The following is a 19,441-nucleotide window of genomic DNA, read 5'->3' as shown; positions in this document are numbered from 1 at the left end:
TTCTGCCCACTGACCTAATCTCCCAAGAATTTATTTGTTCTACTATTCCAAAGCTTCAAGCACGTGCATGGCTTGGTTCTGTTACGCATTATGGCCCCAAGCCTGCAAATGCACAGCTGAGTAACTTTTCTCATGTGAATATCCTATTGAAGTCGATGGAACTGCCCAGGTGAGTAAAGTTACTCAGATGCGTAAGTATTTGCAGGATGGAGTGTGTTGTTTGGGCCCATCTAGATGGGGGGGACGGGAATTATTTGGGCTTCAGTTTCAGCTTTGGGTAATTAGTTTCTGGCTTTGTACTGATAAGCAGTTGCTATTTCATTTTTCCCTTCCCTTGCATGAGCCTGTTCTTTTCATTTCCGGCTCCCGAGCTCATTGAGTTTACATGGGACTCAAATTCCTAACCTCCTTAGGCACTGCTGCAAATCCCATTGGGCACCTATCTACATTTAGGCGACTAAATGTCCTTGTAAACCTGGCCCGCGGTGCAGGACAAAGGTGAATTGAGCCCTTAGAGCCCAAAGGAGGCAGTTTTTAACTATGTCCTATATAGCAAAATAAATCCAATAATCAATAAATAATTATACATTGCAGTTATTCTTTTGGAAAGACCCAAATCTGACCCCTAGATCTAAACACTCCAATCTTGCGGGGGAGCACTTAAATTTCAAATAAGGATTCACAGCTCATAGCGCGAAGTGCTAGCAGTGTCCATTCATTTAGCTATTTTAAGATTTAATAACTAGAGTTTTCCTTTAAGACAGCACCACAAAAAATAGCTGAGCAATAGCAGCAGGACACCACAGGAAAACAAAAGCGGCAATCTCGCCTCTCCGTTTTCCATGTCTGTGAAAGGAACATGGATGGCACTTTTTTTTTTCCTCCCACTTTCCAAAAATGTGCAAAGACTTTCTTAGTTAAAAGCCACTGGACGATTAAGAAGATGGGTCCTGTTATTTCGTAACACCAGCTGCACATCCTGTGAAGAGTAAATTTGTTGAGTAAACGTCCCTTGGGAGAGGCTGCTAATTAAGGAGCAGGTTTCCTACCCAGCTGTTACAAACAGAGAAAGAGAGAGAGGTCGTTCATTTTTAAATAGCCAAGCTGTAAAGGGGAAGAAGTACTGCAGCACCAGGATTCTGCAAGCTGCCAGGGAGCTATTTGGTAGTGCCTGGCACTGAAAACAATCCTCTAGCACCATGTGATGTGGAATTAACAGAACAAAATTTCACCTAAATCATTGCAAAGGGCTTTCTGTACACGATTTTTAATAGCTGATTTTGAGTGCATAGCATTATTAATAGCTTCACAAATGTTATTTTCCCCCGTTTAATCAACTGTTTCCCTAATGATTTTCTCTCATAACTACTGCTTGTATGCATGCTGTGGAAATATCAAAGCAGTGTGGTCACTCGTTTAACAGTCTACCGAAGTCATTCTGTGTTCAGCTGTTGTGTGTATAGAGGGTCTGCCAGGAGTTTTACTTGGGGCACCTGGGGTGGATGGTTGGAGCTGAGTGGTCCCATGTCGTCAACCCACCCCCTACTTCTGGGTTCTCAGCGTGAAACCATGGAAGGGCTCTGAACAAACAAAAGGAAGTAGTTCTTCACACAACACACAGTTAACCTGTGGAACTCATCTGCAGGGGATGTCGTGAAAGCCAAAACTATAACAGGGTTAACAAAAAGAAATAGATAAGTTACTGGAGGACAGGTTCATCAATGGCTATTAGCCAAGATGGGGGGTGCAAGTCCATGCTTTGGGTTTCCCTAGACTCTGATTGCCAGAAGCTGGGACTGGATGACAGGGGATGGATCACTCAATGATTGCCCTGGTGTGCTAATTCCCTCTGAAGAGCATCTGGCATTGGTCACTATTGGAAGACTGTATACTGGGATGGATGGACCATTGGTCTGAGCCAGTGTGGATATTTTCATGTTCTTAATGCCATTGGTAGGACATGCAGAAATCACCCCGTTTAAAAAGTCTTGATGTAAATACTGGGTTAAGGCTCTTTCCAGACTCCTTAGCAGAACAGGTTTGAATTCCAGCACTGTGCAGTTCACTGGGTGAGGAGACCCTAAAGGCAAGATCAGTGTTTTCGGAACTGCGTGCCAATACGAAGATACACAGGGTAAAATTTTCAAATGTGCCTATGTGATTTAGGAGCCAACGTCTGTTTTTTTCCAAAAAACTGCTTCAGAGCCCAAGTCTCATTGACTGTCAGTGGGACTTAGGTGCCTAAGCCACCTTGGCACTTTTGAAAATGTTCCCCTTAAATCTATATTTAGACACCTAAATAAGGGCCTGATTTCCAGAATGGCCGAGCATCTGCCGCTCCCACTGACTTGCATGGAGTTTCTCTTGATTTATACCAACGTATTTGAGATTGAAACGAGGCCCACCTGGTGTGATCTTTCTGACGTTAATGGGGGCTTTGTCATTGACTTCATTTGGAGCAGAATTGAGCCTATATGGGTTATTTATTTTCTCTTCTCACCATCCGTAGCAGAATATAGCAACCATTACAGAAGAAAGGATCAGGCCTGTCAAAGGGTATTTTTCCTCCTAGCTCCCTAACATGAATAGGAAGTTTGCAAGCACGTCCCCTGGACTGTAGCCTTGAATTAAAATAGCCGCCTGTGGTTCCATTCTTGGGTCACTGAAATAATACAAGTGCTCGGCAAATGCACATGTGCTTATTGTACTCCTTTTTCAAGAACTCATCGGTAACTGACCGTCACTTACACTTCTATTTGTGGAAATGCACACAGCTGGCGCTGCTGATACCCACGGTACACAGGTGGCAGAAAAATAACTATCCTGTTGATAGAGTTAACTGCAAAAAGAACATATGGGCCATGTCATAATAGATAACATTATGGCTGGGATGTTTGTTTGTGTCGTGCAATTTGTGTCATTTGATAATCTTACTCAGGGTGGGTTATGCCGAGAGACTTCTAAACAGCAGATTATGTTTGTTATAGAGACACAGAGTCTGGACTCTGGTTTTTGCTGTGCTCAGTGTAGTACTCAGTGCACAGGGTTTGTATAGGTGGTTTTAAGCTACCTTTTATGTTCCTCCAATCCTGGAGCTGGGACTGTCCCCAGGGTAGATTAGAGTAGCTCCAGAGGGTGTTTTAACAGCCAGGGATGTCCAAGGTGTAAGAATCCCCTGGCCATGTCCTCTTCCCTGCAGCCACAAGGAGCAGTGGGAGTGGTGTAAATGCTGCTACACTGGCTCTTCAACCCCACCCCCCAAGGATTTCTCAGAAGATCATTTAAGCCAGTTTTGCATCGCTGGAGACTAGCCATAGATTTGAAGGCCAGAAGAGACCCTTGTGATCATTCAGTCCAACCGCCTGCATTTCAAAAGCCAGAGAATTTCACCACTAAACTTCACCATAGCGGGACCAAGAATCTGACCTGTAAGGCAGAACTGTCCCTCCATTGTACTTAGTTAATAGCATTGGTCCCCAGGAATTCCATGGATAATAACCAGGCAGTGAAGCGGATCATTGCTTGAATACTGTTGCATGTCTTATGTACCTGCTTAGACATGGCAAGCGAAGGTCAGGATGACAAGCCAAGCCATCATTGCAATGAAGTTCCCAGATGTGTATTACTGTGACTATCTTAATTCCTATTAGAGAGACAACACTTAATTACTATTGTGAGATAGAAACAATGCAAAAATCATAGTAACCGGAATTATGCCCTTGCCCGTTTTTGTGGTTAGTGATACCCCGGCATAATGAGACACAGAACTCCAACCAACCAGATAATCAAAATTCAAAGTTGCACACAAGGTTTCTTAATAATAATTAATAATGCATTTCTCTTTCTATCACACATTTTAATGTAATGAAAAGTTTATGTAAATCTCCCAGCATGAAAAGATTTGCTGCTGATTAAGGGCCAAAATCTGTTCACAGTTACACTGGTGTAAATTCCAAAGTAACTCTGTGGCAATCAGTAAAATTGCGTATTTGTGTTGATGTAAATTTGGCCCCAGGCAAAATCCCTTAGTTCAAGTCAATGGTTTTGAAGAGCAGAAGTCCAAAGAATTCTTAGCTGGAATTTAAAGAAAATTAATAACCGAGGATGTTATGGACTGAGCCCTTCCAATCTTTACAAAAGGAAATTTTGCAGGTAATGAGTAAATTATTTTTTTTCTAATGCAATCTAAGAAAAAGAATAAATGGATCAGAATATCAGCTCATGTAAACCAGTGTAGCTCTGAGGAAGTCAGTGGAGCGTTGCTGGTTTACAACAACTGAGGATCCGGCCTATAGTTCCGTAGGTAAAATTGCTCCAGAAACACTTGTTCACTACATTTGTGCACGTACGTGCAGTAACACCTTTCAGCTGACGTCTCAAAACACTTAGCAAACGTTAATGTCTCATAACTTCCCTGTAAGCTAGCCAGGCATTTTCACACACACAAAGGAATTATAGGTAAAGTCTATGCAGCCTGCAGCAACTAGCATCCCAACCCAGATCGACAGTTTCAGGTTTGCACAGCTCACATTCGCCCCCTAAAAATAGCTATGTAGACAATGCTTTGAAGTTGCAACTTAGCCTGAGAACCTTAGGGCTTGTCTACACTTGCAGCGCTGCACCAATATGCTGCACCTCTGTAGCGCTCAGTGAAAACACTACCTATGCCAATGGGAGAGCTTCTTAATCCACCTCCCCAAGAGGCCAGAGCTATGTCAGTGGGAGAAGCCCTCCCATAGACATATTGCTGTCTACACTGGGGAAATCCACACCCCTAAGCAACAGTTATATCGCCATGAATTGGTAGTACATAAGAACATAAGAACATAAGAAAGGCCGTACCGGGTCAGACCAAAGGTCCATCTAGCCCAGTATCTGTCTACCGACAGTGGCCAATGCCAGGTGCCCCTGAGGGAGTGAACCTAACAGGCAATGATCAAGTGATCTCTCTCCTGCCATCCATCTCCATCCTCTGACGAACAGAGGCTAGGGACACCATTCTTACCCATCCTGGCTAATAGCCATTTATGGACTTAGCCACCATGAATTTATCCAGTCCCCTTTTAAACATTGTTATAGTCCTAGCCTTCACAACCTCCTCAGGTAAGGAGTTCCACAAGTTGACTGTGCGCTGCGTGAAGAAGAACTTCCTTTTATTTGTTTTAAACCTGCTGCCTATTAATTTCATTTGGTGACCCCTAGTTCTTGTATTATGGGAATAAGTAAATAACTTTTCCTTATCCACTTTCTCAACATCACTCATGATTTTATATACCTCTATCATGTCCCCCCTTAGTATCCTCTTTTCCAAACTGAAGAGTCCTAGCCTCTTTAATCTTTCCTCATATGGGACCCTCTCTAAACCCCTAATCATTTTAGTTGCTCTTTTCTGAACCTTTTCTAGTGCTAGAATATCTTTTTTGAGGTGAGGAGACCACATCTGTACACAGTATTCGAGATGTGGGCGTACCATGGATTTATATAAGGGCAATAATATATTCTCAGTCTTATTCTCTATCCCCTTTTTAATGATTCCTAACATCCTGTTTGCTTTTTTGACCGCCTCTGCACACTGCGTGGACATCTTCAGAGAACTATCCACGATAACTCCAAGATCTTTTTCCTGACTCGTTTTAGCTAAATTAGCCCCCTTAGTGTAGACCAAGCCTGAGTTCTGCCCTGAACCACAACATCCACACTGCTAGCTTGAGCCCCTCTGGATAAGTCTGTCTGCCCAGGCTGGGAGGCTCACGCTGTTGTAGCATAGACATGCCCTCTATGTTACCCTAATTATGGAGGTGCCACTAAACAGCCTTAATCAGCGCCATTGCTTGGTGTCACGTTACTGATAGGTACTCTCACACTTAGCACCAGCTTCACGCAGGTTTTCACAGGGAATATAAATGAATTGTGTTGGAATTGGGAGGTTCCTTGCAGGGTAAGGTTCTATTCGGTATCATAGAGTCATAGAAGATTAGGGTTGGAAGAGACCTCAGGAGGTATCTAGTCCAACCCCCTGCTCAAAGCAGGACCAACACCAACTAAATCATCCCAGCCAGGGCTTTGTCAAGCCTGACCTTAAAAACCTCTAAGGAAGGAGATTCCACCACCTCCCTAGGGAAGCCATTCCAGTGCTTCACCAGCCTCCTAGTGAAATAGTTTTTCCTAATATCCAACCTAGACCTCATCCTCTGCAACTTGAGACCCTTGCTCCTTGTTCTGTCATCTGCCACCACTGAGAACAGCCGAGCTCCATCCTCTTTGGAACCCCCACTTCAGCTAGTTGAAGGCGGCTATCAAATCCCCCCTCACTCTTCTCTTATGACGAAGGGCGGCAGAATCTGGTTGTGTATTATTGTATTTAAACAATCTTAAGCCCGTGTACTCACCGAGATGTATGCACAAATTCCCCAGAGACATCAATGGGAGTTCCAACTTTATAGCTAAGAAACTATGCCTCTTATATCCTTAACTTTCCCCTTCTATTAAAACCCCTTCTGATCTTGTAGGCCCTTGGACTGGTGAAAAGACTGATTCTCAGTAGCCTTTCCCACTTTCCCTCATACCTTTGGGTAAGCTGCTAACTCCTTACTCCAAACTTTGTGGTGAGCTGACCTCCTTGGATAGGCTGAGCACAGCAATGCCCACCAGATAGCAGCCTGGGGCTTGTGTGCCCTGGATGGTTAGGAAAATACATTCCTTCTACTGAAGCTCTTTTCTGAAAAGATTCCGGGCCCGAGACTGAAAGAACTCCTACTGAAATCACTGGGAGATCAGCACACAGTGACATGCACCCATGTGAAAAGGGCCAACGTTATGCCTATGCCTTTTAAAGACTTTGTGAGGACTTTAGCAGCGTATAGGATGTGTGCTGCACAAAGGCAGATTTCACCCAGGGAGAACTTCTAAGATGGGACTAGATTTGCAAGCTCTGAAACAAACTAGAAATAAAAGGGTGGAAAAAACCCCATAGTGACAGCCAGTTCCCCTCCAGGTCATGTTCACCTGCATCCATCTCCAAAGTGCAGCGATGCATGGAATGTTTGGAGGTAATGCAAACAAAAGCATTGGAATGGAAGGAGATAAGGGTTGCTTATGATGGTTTTTAGGAGAGGGAAAAAGTAAAACGAGGAGCCATTGCTCAGCAGATTGTGAGATTATATATATTTATTTCTGCCTCCTTTGAGATACTGTATTCCTGGAAATGAATGTAGTAAAATAACTATGGAAAAGGTGTGTTTGGTTTTTTTTTTAAACTCTGTAGAACCAAAAATGTTCAGCATGTGTCAATTACTGAGTTGCAAGAAAGCCCCAAAGATTTTCAGAATTTTGTTTTGTCTTCTTGTTACCTAATTACATGCTGAACTGCAAAGGTTTGTTCTTCACTTGTCCAAAAAAATTAAAAGGATGCAGTCAGTGCATTTTTTTCCCCAGAGCTTTTCAAATCATATTCTTTATCCTTAATCTTTTATGGAAAGATGTAAAGTGATACATTTCCTTTTTCACCTTGTGTACTTGTGGGTTTGCTATTGTTTGGCTTTTCACAAGTGCTGGGCAGCCACAACTGATGTTTTATTACAAAAGAGCAGAGAAAGATTTGTTTGTCTTTGGGTTTGAAAAGAAATGCCATAGCTTTAGATGAATTAGAACCATTCTCATTTTCTTTAAAAAAAAATAAAAAAATAAAAAAAGAGTACAACATATTGTCTGCTACATTGTCCGTTACATTTCACTTTACTGTCTTCTTGAAGAGTAATAATAAAACCCACAAATATTACTGTAATGAAACAGCTCTCGACCTGTATGCCCTCTGGTGGAAATGATCATTCATACAAAGGAGTCTAATATAGATCAAATATTGTGCAAATGTTAAATGTGTGCCGTATGTGGAGAGAGACACATTCCTTTAATATAGTTATTTGTTTGATCATTTCAGTTATATTTTTGCACAATGGAATTTGTAAGCTGGTGCGAAGGAAGTTTCCAACAAATTATTTGTCGTGCTTTTCATTAAAGTTTGACCATTTTTATTTTAACTTGTTTAACTTGTGCCACTGGTTTTATAAAAAGAAATGAACGTTGCATATTGCGCAAAGCTATTGAACCGTACCTAGTTATGGACACACGTTTTATAGATGGAAATGTGCTTTCCTTTTAAGGAAGCTTACAAGTCCGATACAAGTTGAGTAAGGATGGCTTCTTCATTTTCACCATTGACTCTGGAAACCTTGCCAACCGGGAATTACACCATGTGAAGATCAACAGAGAAGGAAAAGAACTCCTCATTCAGGTATCAAACCTACCTGCCATGGTTTACTTTCAGGGTCCAACTCACTACCTGTGCCCAACGTTAATTAGTACCTTACTTCATAAACAGTCGTGTTGATTTCAATGGACTTACTTAGTAGGCTTCATGTCACTATTTGTGCAAATCCCTACTCGGTGGTGGGAGCAAGGATTCACAATCTGGCACCACCGTGAGCAAGGCTGACAGAACATAGCTCTTACCAGATTGTGTTTTCAAATAATGTTGTTGATTATAATCTGAAATAAGGCATATGAGGCAGATCATTAGGCTCATAGACTTTACGGCAAGAAGGGACCATCATGATCACAGAACTTGATGCACTCAGGGCCATAACCTCTGGTTGAGTTACAGAAGTCCTCAAATCTTGATCTAAAGACTTCAAGTTATAAAGAATCCACCATTTACTCTATCTGAAAACAGCAAATGACATTCCACAACACAGAGGAATGTAATTCCCCTTCGACTCCACCCCATTCCAGGGTCTCTGCCAGTTTGACCTGGGGGAAAATTCCTTCCCAATCCTAAATAATGCTATCAGTTAGACCCTGAGCAAATAGGCAAGACCCTGCATAAGACCTCAGACACCTGGGAAAGAATTCCATGTAGCAATTCAAAGCCTTCCCCATTTAGTGTTCCACCTCTGGCCATTGGAGCCGGCGCAGATGGGCCATATGCCATTGTCAGCAGCCTCATCATACCATCCCCTCCGTAAACTTATCAAGTTCAGTGTATTGGCGAATTTGAACAAAAGAGCCACGGTGAGTGGAGGCATGTGGGAATCTCATTGATTTCAGGTGTATGTGTCCCAGAGTTGAATGTGACCCATAATTTGACTACATGAGGAGGAGGAAAGACTGATAGGGTTAGATTGTGTGACTATTACCATTCACATAAACAGTCCCATTAACTTCAGCAGGACTAGCTATGTAAGTGCTTACCTCATCTACTGTGACAACCTTCTATCAGCGGATGAGAGCCCCAAAGTCCTGTGCACCACCACTCTCCAAACACATCATTCTCACTGTCCTTTTGAGAAGCCATGCTGAGTCCAGGACCCGGTAGGTGGCCTGTTAGGGCTAACAAGCAACCTTGTGCTGTCCTGTTTTTCAAAAGAAGAGCAGGGAGTGAGTGCACAGCAGTGTCTGATGCTCTCATACCCAGGGGAATTTTGGCAGCTTTTTGGCAAGCTTCTGCTTATTTGCTAGGGCTGAATGGTATTTTCTGGCAGTTATTAATGAAAAGAGAGGGCAAGGCAGAGACAGGAAAGGAGGAGAGAGGTAAGGAAAAGGCAGTGAGAGAGAGCATCACACTTTGGTTTCAATTTATTGGCATAAAACTATAGACAGGTATTGGCTAAGTGAATGTAGCACATACAGCAGGTGGACCCAGTTCTGATCTGCGTCTAAAGCAAGCTTCACACTACCAGTTAGGATTTATAACTGATCCTAACTGTTATAAATTAGTCGATCTTATAATATTCCCTTATATTGCAGCTTTTTCCATATCCTTGCCAGTCAGTTTCCAGCCAGGCTTCGTTTGTTTGCCTGTCTGTGGCAATCAGAGATTAATAGGTGAGAATTCTCAGTGGGGGCATAAGCACGTGTCAGATATTTTATAGTTTCGTGCAGGAAAGGTTTCCTTAGAAGCCTGCTGTATGAATACTCTGACACACTTTTTGGCTTTTTCTTCAAAATTCAAGTACATTCACTTTGCGATCAGCGGGAGGCAGGCATTACCTGTATCCAGTGTGGAACTTTTCTACAAGATACTTCAGGGGTCTCTGCATGCTGCAATAATCAACTGTTTTTATTTTCCTGTTCCAGGTTGATCAAGTTCTCAAACTCAAGCACAACCTCTCGGAGATTGACTTCAAGGCCATCAAATCGCTCACCTTGGGCAAGGTCGGAGGTAGGCTGTGCAAATGGCTTGCTGGTTTGTCGATTGTACGGTTAAGACTCTATAATTATCTGTGGAGTGTGGTAGGCTTTTTCTTAACCTGTAAGGACTAAATATAACAGAGCTGTTATTTACATAGTAGCAGAAGCCCAGTGAAAAGCTTGTTGGTAGAAGCTTTGGCGATGTGAGTTGTTTGCCCTGATAGCAACGTTAACCTCTCTCCTCTTGTTGAGCCATCTAGAAAAGGATGTTGGGAAGACCCAGCCCCCCATGGCAGCATAGAGGCACTTCTGAAGCTCAGCATGCCCTGATTTACACCCCTGTGTGATGTGCAGCTCCACTATCTCATCTTGGGGGAGGGCAGAGATGTGCCCTCACCTCCTCCCCACCCTCCTTGGGGCTCAGATGCCCCCCTCCACACTAGCTGAGTGCTGCATTAGAGAAGCAGTTCCTGGGCTCTCATACAGTGTAGGAGCTGCAATTCTGTCTTCTATTTCCACAGGCCAGGTGAGCTGGGGTGGCCTTTTGATTCCCTCCCCTTTAACACTGCACACCTATCTCAGGGCCAGGAAGAATCTACCAGAAGCTTCAGACGAAGAACCCTTATTTTTCTGTTCTCAAGTGGGCCATTTTCTCATATAAGTTCCATTATTCGTTCCTGATAAGAACCTAATAGCCTCTTTATTATGACAAGAGAATGCTGTTGCTGGTCCCACAGCGAACCTGGACATCCAAATCAAGTCTGCCGTCCGGAGTGCTTACCGCTGAAGTGTCTTTTACCACTGCCATTTAAAGGTTCACTAATGGCCCCCAAAGCCTATAGAATTGAAAGCCTTTTTGGCAGACAGAGAAAATAGACATCCACTTGTGAGCTATTAATTGTACATAACAACAACCGCGCACTTGGTATCGTTCTTTGCCAGGTAGTATAAGTAAAGGGACTGATATTTTTATCTTGTTTATAGCCAAGGCTTGGCCTGTCTGTAGAGAAAAGCATCTAACAGCAACCCAAGCGCTGCAGAGCTGGTTTAGGTGCCTCAGAAGTTGGCACTCGACTCAATGCTAAGCTAATACCCCAATTGTGCAAGGTCCCATTGTGTTGCTGAAAGCATCCGCTGCCGCCAAATCGTAAAACCTCCCCGTGAGTGGTTCCTAAAGTTCCTAGTGTACTTGTTAGAAGAACAGAGATTTCAGACAGCTTGTGTCATGGACAAATCCCTCTTCTGTTTACCTCTCTTGTCCTGTAACTTCAGGTAGATATGTCATTCTCCACTTCCTTCATTAAAGCTCTGTCATGTTGCCTGGGCCAGAAACCTTCCTACCCAAATGGTGGGAGAAGTGTCTGCTGTACATAGAACATGTAGAATTTGGGCTACGGAACCCCACTAGTTACTTAAACAGGTGCCTTAGCCCTGGTCCTTCTTCCCAAATCCAGTTTTAAACTACATTTTCCTTAAGCAAACTTCTCCCCTCTATTTTGGTTGCATACGTCGGTGCCCTTCACTCCCTGTCCTACACTGTTGTATGGTGTATGCTGAGAGCTGTTAAACAGCAGCCATGTTTCATCCCAGAAGTAGCCGCCTTTCAGTCAGAAGGGTGGGAGCTCAGTTCTGCAGTCATCACATCTCACAACCCTTAAATAGGAGATTTATCTGAATACAAAATGTAGGATTGGGCCCAATCACTTTGGGATGTCAGGTCCTGTATAAGTGATATGATTATTATTATTGGTCTAAATTTAAATAAATTAAATTAATGGAGATACACCTAGAACTGGAAGGAACCCCAAAGGGTCATCAAGTCCAGGCCCCCTGCCTTCACTAGCAGGACCAAGTACTGATTTTGCCCCAGATCCTTAAGTGACCCCCTTAAGGATTGAGCTCACAATCCTGGGTTTAGCAGGCCAATGCTCAAACCACTGAGCTATCCCTCAAGTATTCAGTCATCTGTAATCCAATGGCAGATAAATACAACTGCTCCATAAGAATGGATTCAAATATGATTTTTTTTCTTTTTCCTCCATTTAGCTGTCTTTGCTCAGTTATCCAAGGGCCAGGTTTTCAAAACTGCTTAGTGCTCAGACCTGAGTCCAGGTTTTCACAAGTGCTCGGTTCCTGACTGAAATGGCCAGAAGTATTCAGAACCCAGCACCTCCCATTAATTAAAAACGGTTAGAAGGCTAAGTGGAAGCAGAGCTCTTGTGGAAATCTGACCCTCTGTTTAGGTGCCAGAGTGAGAACAGATGGGTACCGTGCTCTTTTGAAAAACTCTCCCCTGACTGTCCCCTTCTGCCTGCCCAGTCTCGACCTTCCATTTCCTCACTGCTCCATTTCAACACTGTATGTCAAGCTCTCTGAGCCTTTGCTGCCTAACTAGATGTTTTTGTCACCTCTTCTGCTTTCTGGGGCTTCGATTTTTTTCCCTTTCCTTTCCAATTAGCTTAGAAATCAGATGAGAGCTTCTTTTTTTTTCGTTTGAGAACCACATAAACACGCCTTTAGCTCTTGCAAGTAAATTTTATGAAATAAAAGATTTTGAAATTACATTGCAGCTTCTCCAGCTGCACTTTCTTTGTTCCAAAGCCACTTACACTTATTTATTTCTGCATCGCTGTTGCCCCATTCCAGGAGTTGTCCTCCGCTTTGGAGTTGCGTTCCGGAGGTGAAATCCTGATCCGGTTTAAATGAAAGGATTCTAGTCTGGTATCAAGAGACTGGGCTCAATTTTCTGTTCTACCACAGACTTCTTGTATGGCCCTTGGCAAGTCATTTAATCTCTATGTACCGTATCGGTAAAATGAGGATAATAGCATTTCGCTACCTCACAGGTGTTGTGAGGATAAATACATTAAAGATTATGGATACTACTCAATTGTATTTGCTTGTCTTGAACGCTAAGTTTATATTTAAATCTGTCTGTGGTTCCTAAATGTCCCCCAATGCCATAGTATCCAAGCACCCGGACGAACATTTGTTGAATTTATCCTCACAGCATCCCTCTGAGATAGGAAAGTATGATCATGCCCATACTTTGTTGTCATTTTATAAACACAGAGCTGGAACATGGAAGGATTTATCCAAAGCTCATTGATTGAATGGAAATCCTTTCATTGACATCAATAGGTATTGGATTCAGGTCCCAAATGGCTTGTCCAGGGTCATGCAGAAAGTCGAGGCCCAGCATGGAACACAGATCTGAGCCCCCAGTCCAGCACCTCTGCTTCCTTGTTGTCATCCCTCCTTGTTGTCATCCCTCTGTGCTAGTAACTAGATCATACACCCTTCCCTTTGGCCTCTTGTACATCAATTGAACCTAAGCATATTTGCATGCATGCAAGTCTTTCTATAAGGAGATGATATCACACAGCCCAACATGTCAGGTTTTTTTGTCTGAGTTTATTCTGACTTTACGGCTTTACATGTGGTTCTGCTGGGTCTAACCATATTTTCTTTTCAGCCATGTAATGTCTTATGTATGCAACACAATTAAAACAATGACATGTAAAAGTGGCCATTAGCTCAGTGCTTGCAGTGATCTGACTTTGGGTTTCCAACTTAACTCAATCTATTTGTCTGCAGCGACCCCAAGGTGTGACCCTCTTTGAAATGCTTTTGGATGGTGGTTTACTTTTTAACATATTGGTGAAATTTCTTCATTCATGCTTCTACAAGCCTAGCTCTTGCTCGTACATCTGCTGTAAATCTATCTGAGCTGCAGAAAAGAGTGTCTGACTTTCTACGTAGTTACTTCTTTGCCCCACTCTCCATCACCTTACCAGTAGCATAGTAGTATCAGAGTTAGGGTGGGGAACTTGCATTGTGGGTTAAGGAGGTTCTGAAGATGAATAGTATAAAGGTTTCTCCAGCGTGTATTTGTGGTGACCTGTCTTCACTTGTGGTTTCTCCACTTGTTCATATTTCAACCATCCGATTCATGATGGTAAAACCTGAATAATCCGCCACACCTTTGTGGAGTCACTTATTTCTTTAAGTGCCAGATCGAAAACCCATTGAAGTCCATAAGAGTCTTTCCAGTGACTTCAGTGGGCTTTGAATCAGGCCATAAATGTAATGTAAATTGGAGGTTTATTTGAAAAACAATTGTGCTCGCAGTGTGAAACAGTTATTATTTATATAGGCCTGTAAATAAACAGATTGGTTTATAGAATATTGCCAGTAAAATGATAGAGTTCCTGCCCTGAAGAGATCACAAACTAATTCAGATGAGTCTATTATTAGACAGGGGCACACACCAGCTGCAGGTTTATTTCAGAAGGTACAGAGACATCACCAGTGGGGAGACGGGTGTAGGAAGGCTTCACTAAAGAAGTGCCTCCTTAAGGAGAGGTGCAAACGGAGAAGAGGGATGAAGTATAATTGTGCCTGGGTGGTCACCTTTTTAGTAGCCAAAGAGGCAATAGGTTTCTCAGTGAATTAAAAGCTCCTGTCACTGAATATTATAGCACAGCTTTCAAAGAATGAACACACAACAACCGCAACCCCTTCAGTTCCACACCTCAACAACCCCACCCTGACCCTTCTTCTGTTCTTTATTAGCTGTTATATTCTTGCCCCTTCAAAACCTCTCCCTCCTGTTCCCTACCCATCTTGTCTTCTCCTGCCTCCTCAGAAGCACCAGAGCAGCCAGGAATAAAAAAATATCTCTCTGAGGTGCATTTCAGACCTGAAACTGCTTTTGCTGCAAGGAGCTTAATAAAGCAACTTTGAAGATGGAGTTGGGTATCCAGGATAAAAAAGAAAGTAGGTTGAGGGCAAGATGGCAGCGGCTAAAGATGAAATGGGAGGATAAGCTGAGCTGCCAGAAGTTCTGCTGTTGTTCCCACATCAGACAGCAGTAATGCCATCCTGCCTCTTCCAGAGTGACACAGAGGTCGCTCAGCCATCACTTCCAGCAATACAATTTAACTAGTGTTTTGTCTTAATCCTGAGAGAAAAATCTGTCCTCTGTTTCCCTAAAGATAACGCTCTCCAAAAGAAAGCTCTGTTCTCTCTCCCAGTCTTGTCTCCCCCTTAGCTTCCCTCTAGAAGCTTTATTTTTAGGCTGACTGATTGTTATTTGAATTGATTGCAGCTGTCTGCTCTTGAAAGAAGCATGTTTTCCATTGTAAGCCCTCTATACCTCTCCATTTTCTTGCATCAATTGCCTCTTGTCTCATTACAATGTACCGTATTGTGAGCCCTGTTGAAATCAAACAGGAGTGGCTGTGTTGGGGCACATTAAAATGAAGATGTCACAAATGGGTTTTGACATCTAACAAATGTCACATTACAACCTGAAGCGATGCCTGTTTTTAGCTGATGGATATCTTTAAGTATATATATATATATATACTGGGTCAAATTAACTTGGCTGAGCATACTGCGCTCTCTGTGTGAAATGCTCCATAAGTTGGGACCAAAGGACCAGCTCATTGTTTCTGTCCTTTGTGCCCCTTGCAAAGTCTGGTGGCAGTGGTGCCTTTGGGTAGGTCTACACTGCAGTAAAACACCCACGGCTGGTCCATGTTAGCTGACTGGTCCATGTTAGCCATGGCTGTTTTACTGCAGTGTAGACGTACCCTTTAAGTCACAGAAGTTGCTCCTATCACACTCTGGAGCTAGAAACTGCTCTAAGCTGCACTGAGTGCCCATGTTCCTGTCTCAAGATGCCCGTATGGCAGCCCCACTACACCTTGTATTCTGGTCTTGCCCCTTACATTAGGAAAGTCCAGAGTGGGGTGGACTAGAAACAGCTAACAATGGCTCTGTGCCCCCCAAGGGTAGTTGTAAGTAGGAGAAATCCTTCCATGGTTTTAATTGCTGACTTTGAGGCAGATTTACTGTGAGCACAGGGGTGCTCCAAGCTGCCTTTATGCAGGCTTGGATCTAGCCCAAGATGTGCATTATGTTTCTCCCAGGTCAAACCCAATATCAGCAACGCTTCTCGGTTTTGTAGCAGGACATGGCAGCCTATTTACGTGCATAACCATAGAGTGCCTGGTGCCTCGCTGCACATATTCATAATGAATGCAGGACTGAGACCACTTCTGTGTCATTAAATCAAAGTCAGCCCATTTGTTCGTGGCCAAGCGTAACCTTGCCAAGATTGTTCAGCCAACACAGTGAAACGAGGTGATGTTCTTGGTTTAACTCTCACAAGACCACCTTTCTATTGGTTGGGCTGAGAAAAGAGGCCAAGCATTGCATCAACATGGAAATGAAATGATCCTTTCAGCCCCCAGCTGTGGTCCATCCAGTACAGGGTTAAGACCCACTGAGGGAGAACTTAAACTAGTGGTATACCTGCTTCCGTTGAACTCAGTGACAAAACTCCCACTAGTGAAGTGCATGATAGGACACCCATGGACTGCAATGGGAGAAAAAGCAGGCCCAAAGAGAGAGGACTTTAATCTTCAGTGCTGTCAAGTTGACTCTTGTCACAAGTGTGAAATTGACTTTTAAAAGTAGCTGAGGAGGAATAAAAAGGACATTGAAAAGTGTTCATGCTTTCTCTTTGTCTCACCTTCCGAAGCCCCTTTGATCCAATGTCTCCAACACATTGGAGCCTTTGCTTTCCATAGCATTAATTACGTGAAAAAATACATACTTTCAAAGGCACATTTTTCAAGTCCTTCTTGATTGTCTTGGTCCTTTGAACATAATTATTTTCTGCCTGTTTAAAAAAAGAAATCAGCCCCTTTGCTTCTGAAGAGCATTTTGTAATTGCAGACTTACTTCCAGCAGAGCACTGAGGACCCACTCCTGCATTTTGGAGTACCTCTGTTGGGAAACAAGCACAGCAAGGTGTGATGTTCTCCCTGGCTGGGGTGCTCCAGTGCAGAATCTCATTGCCAATTACTCTGCTGCTCACTTGTACCTAGTGTGTGACAGTGCCAGGTGAAGGTGTGTAGTTCTAAGTACACGAGGACATTGTGAATGAAGACTGATTTGTTGTTGTTATTAATTTGTATTATCGTAGCTTCCAGAGCTACAATTAGGATTAGGGGACTCGTTCTATTAAGTGCTGCAAAGCCCAAACATAACAGATAGTCCCTGTGCCAAAGACCTTGCAATTTGGTTTCTTTGTTACAATCCAGAAAAATGAGCCACCACAACATTCTCGGCTTTATCATAGTAAATCACAAAATACCTTTAAAACTATTATCCTAGATGGAAATTTCTGGGTGATTCGTCGCACATCATAGGCACGTCCATTATGATACATTCATCTGTATGACATTATTTATGTAAATACTTCACACACGGCACAGCCAACCTGTGGAACTCGTTGCCATGGGATGTTGTGAAGGCCAAATGTATCACTGGGTTCAAAAAAGAACTAGATAAGTTAATGGAGAGTAGACCTATCAATGGCTATTGGCCAAGATGATCAGTGACATAAACCTATGCTCCAGGTATCCCTAAATCTCCAATTACCGGAAGCTTGGACTTGACAACAGGGGATGGATCATTCAAAATTGCTCGCTTCTGTTCATTCCCTCTGAAGCAGCTGGCACTAATGTCTGTCAGAGGCAAGATACTGGGACAGATGGACCATTGTCCATGATCCATGTAGCCCACGGACCATGGCCATTTTTATGACTCACACCAAATTTTGGGCAACAACCAAGAGACAGACAAGTTTTCAGTTTAGATTTGTAAGTAATAATTAAATTGGCCACAGAGCTCTCTGGTAAGAAAGAATATAATTCTGCTAATGGTTTGAAAATGCTTCAGGTGTAGCCTATAGCTGTATTTTCCCAGTATATTATATCCTCCGATCATACGAGGTTAACAGAGTTGGGCATAGTGAATGGTTGTCTAGCAGTCCACCAAAGAAAACTCTGGGTGCTGTGACAAATGATACTTGTGACTTAGGTGTTAGCTATTCCTCTGAGTCAGGCCTGGTCTACACTTAGGGCGGGGGTCGAACTAGGGTACGCAAGTTCAGCTACGTGAATAGCGTAGCTGAACTCGAAGTACCCTAGTTCGAACTATTTATCCGTCCAGACGCCGCGGGATCGAAGTCCGCGGCTCCAAGGTCGATTCCGCCACCGTCGTTTGCAGTGGTGGAGTTCCGGAGTCGACCGGAGCACGTGGGGAGTTCGAACTATCGCGTCTAGATTAGACGCGATAGTTCGAACTCCAAGAAGTCAAACTCACCGCGTCGACCCGCACGGTAAGTGTAGACATACCCTCAGAGAGGAACTAACGCTCCAGTGTATGGTGATAGATCACGACACTCCTGGAGATGTTAACTTTACTTTGTGTGTAAAACTGAGGCCCTGAAGACTTGTGGTCATTAAACGTCCTGTGACACTTTCTTGAAAAAATAAAGGTCACTAACCTCAGTGTCCCAGTGATATACTAATTTGGATAATTACACTATATCTGCCAAAAATCCTCCATGCAATTTCACTAAGGTATTCACTTTGTCTTCCTGCTCTTTAGTTTGCTTATGGATTGCTAAGCAGCTCAGCTGTTCCACCCTAGAGGTGTCTGCCTTTCTCATTTATCCATCACTGCATTGGGTTGCACATTGCTTTACATGTTAAAGGTTTTACTTCAAATAGCAGAGATGGATGAAGCAACAACATTATGTAATATTTATAGTGGAGAGTGCATATGAACAGCAGAGAAGACGTCTTGAAGTCATCATAAGAATCTTAAAAAATCAATAACTAAATCTAAACCTAAACCTCAATTTCAAGGGAGTCAATGTAGACACATGAGGACCAGAATAACAAGCGAACAAGAACAATGAAAGATTAAGTGAGCTGTGAAATCCGGCATAGCTTGCAAGGAGTGGACACAGGAGTCCAGAAAGAAGGCAATTGCATTAGTCCATAATTGGACTAACTAATGCATGGACCTGCAGAGAAGCTTGAATAATTATTTTAAAAATATGGATGAGTAAAATTCATGAGAGTGAGCAGCTAAACTACTTAAAAAGCTGACGAGTAAAAAGCCAAACTTCTCACCACAGACACAGGAGACCTGCAGGAGATTTAACCTGAGAGAACAAAAGTGCAGCACAGTAAGATCAAAAGACCAAAAAATACTGAACTGCAGATTCAATTCAGGTAAAATTTACCAAGCCAATTAAACACTTTGGAGGAGTCATAGAGTTTAATGTCAGAAGGGACCATTATGATCATCTAGACTGACCTGCTGCATAACGCAGGCCATAGAATATTTCACCCAATGATTCTTGTATTGAACCCAATAACTTAGAGAG

The 19,441-nt window shown here is 43.0% G+C and overlaps 1 protein-coding gene across 5 annotated transcripts in view; it reads left to right on the top strand.

Annotated features, from left to right (window-relative positions):
- The window catches only part of CNTNAP5 (contactin associated protein family member 5), a 398,232-nt gene that overhangs the window by 369,624 nt on the left and 9,167 nt on the right, over nucleotides 1-19,441 (top strand). For all 5 annotated transcript variants that reach the window (XM_044978589.1, XM_044978588.1, XM_044978587.1 and 2 more), the window contains 2 exons: nucleotides 8,160-8,290; nucleotides 10,132-10,216. In XM_044978589.1, coding sequence (XP_044834524.1) covers nucleotides 8,160-8,290; nucleotides 10,132-10,216 — 216 coding nt within the window. The remainder of the gene's footprint in view (nucleotides 1-8,159; nucleotides 8,291-10,131; nucleotides 10,217-19,441) is intronic.

This window comes from Mauremys mutica, chromosome 10 (genome assembly GCF_020497125.1).
Source record: "Mauremys mutica isolate MM-2020 ecotype Southern chromosome 10, ASM2049712v1, whole genome shotgun sequence".
NCBI classification, from domain to species: domain Eukaryota; kingdom Metazoa; phylum Chordata; order Testudines; family Geoemydidae; genus Mauremys; species Mauremys mutica.
This window is presented reverse-complemented; position numbering and strand designations above follow the sequence as displayed.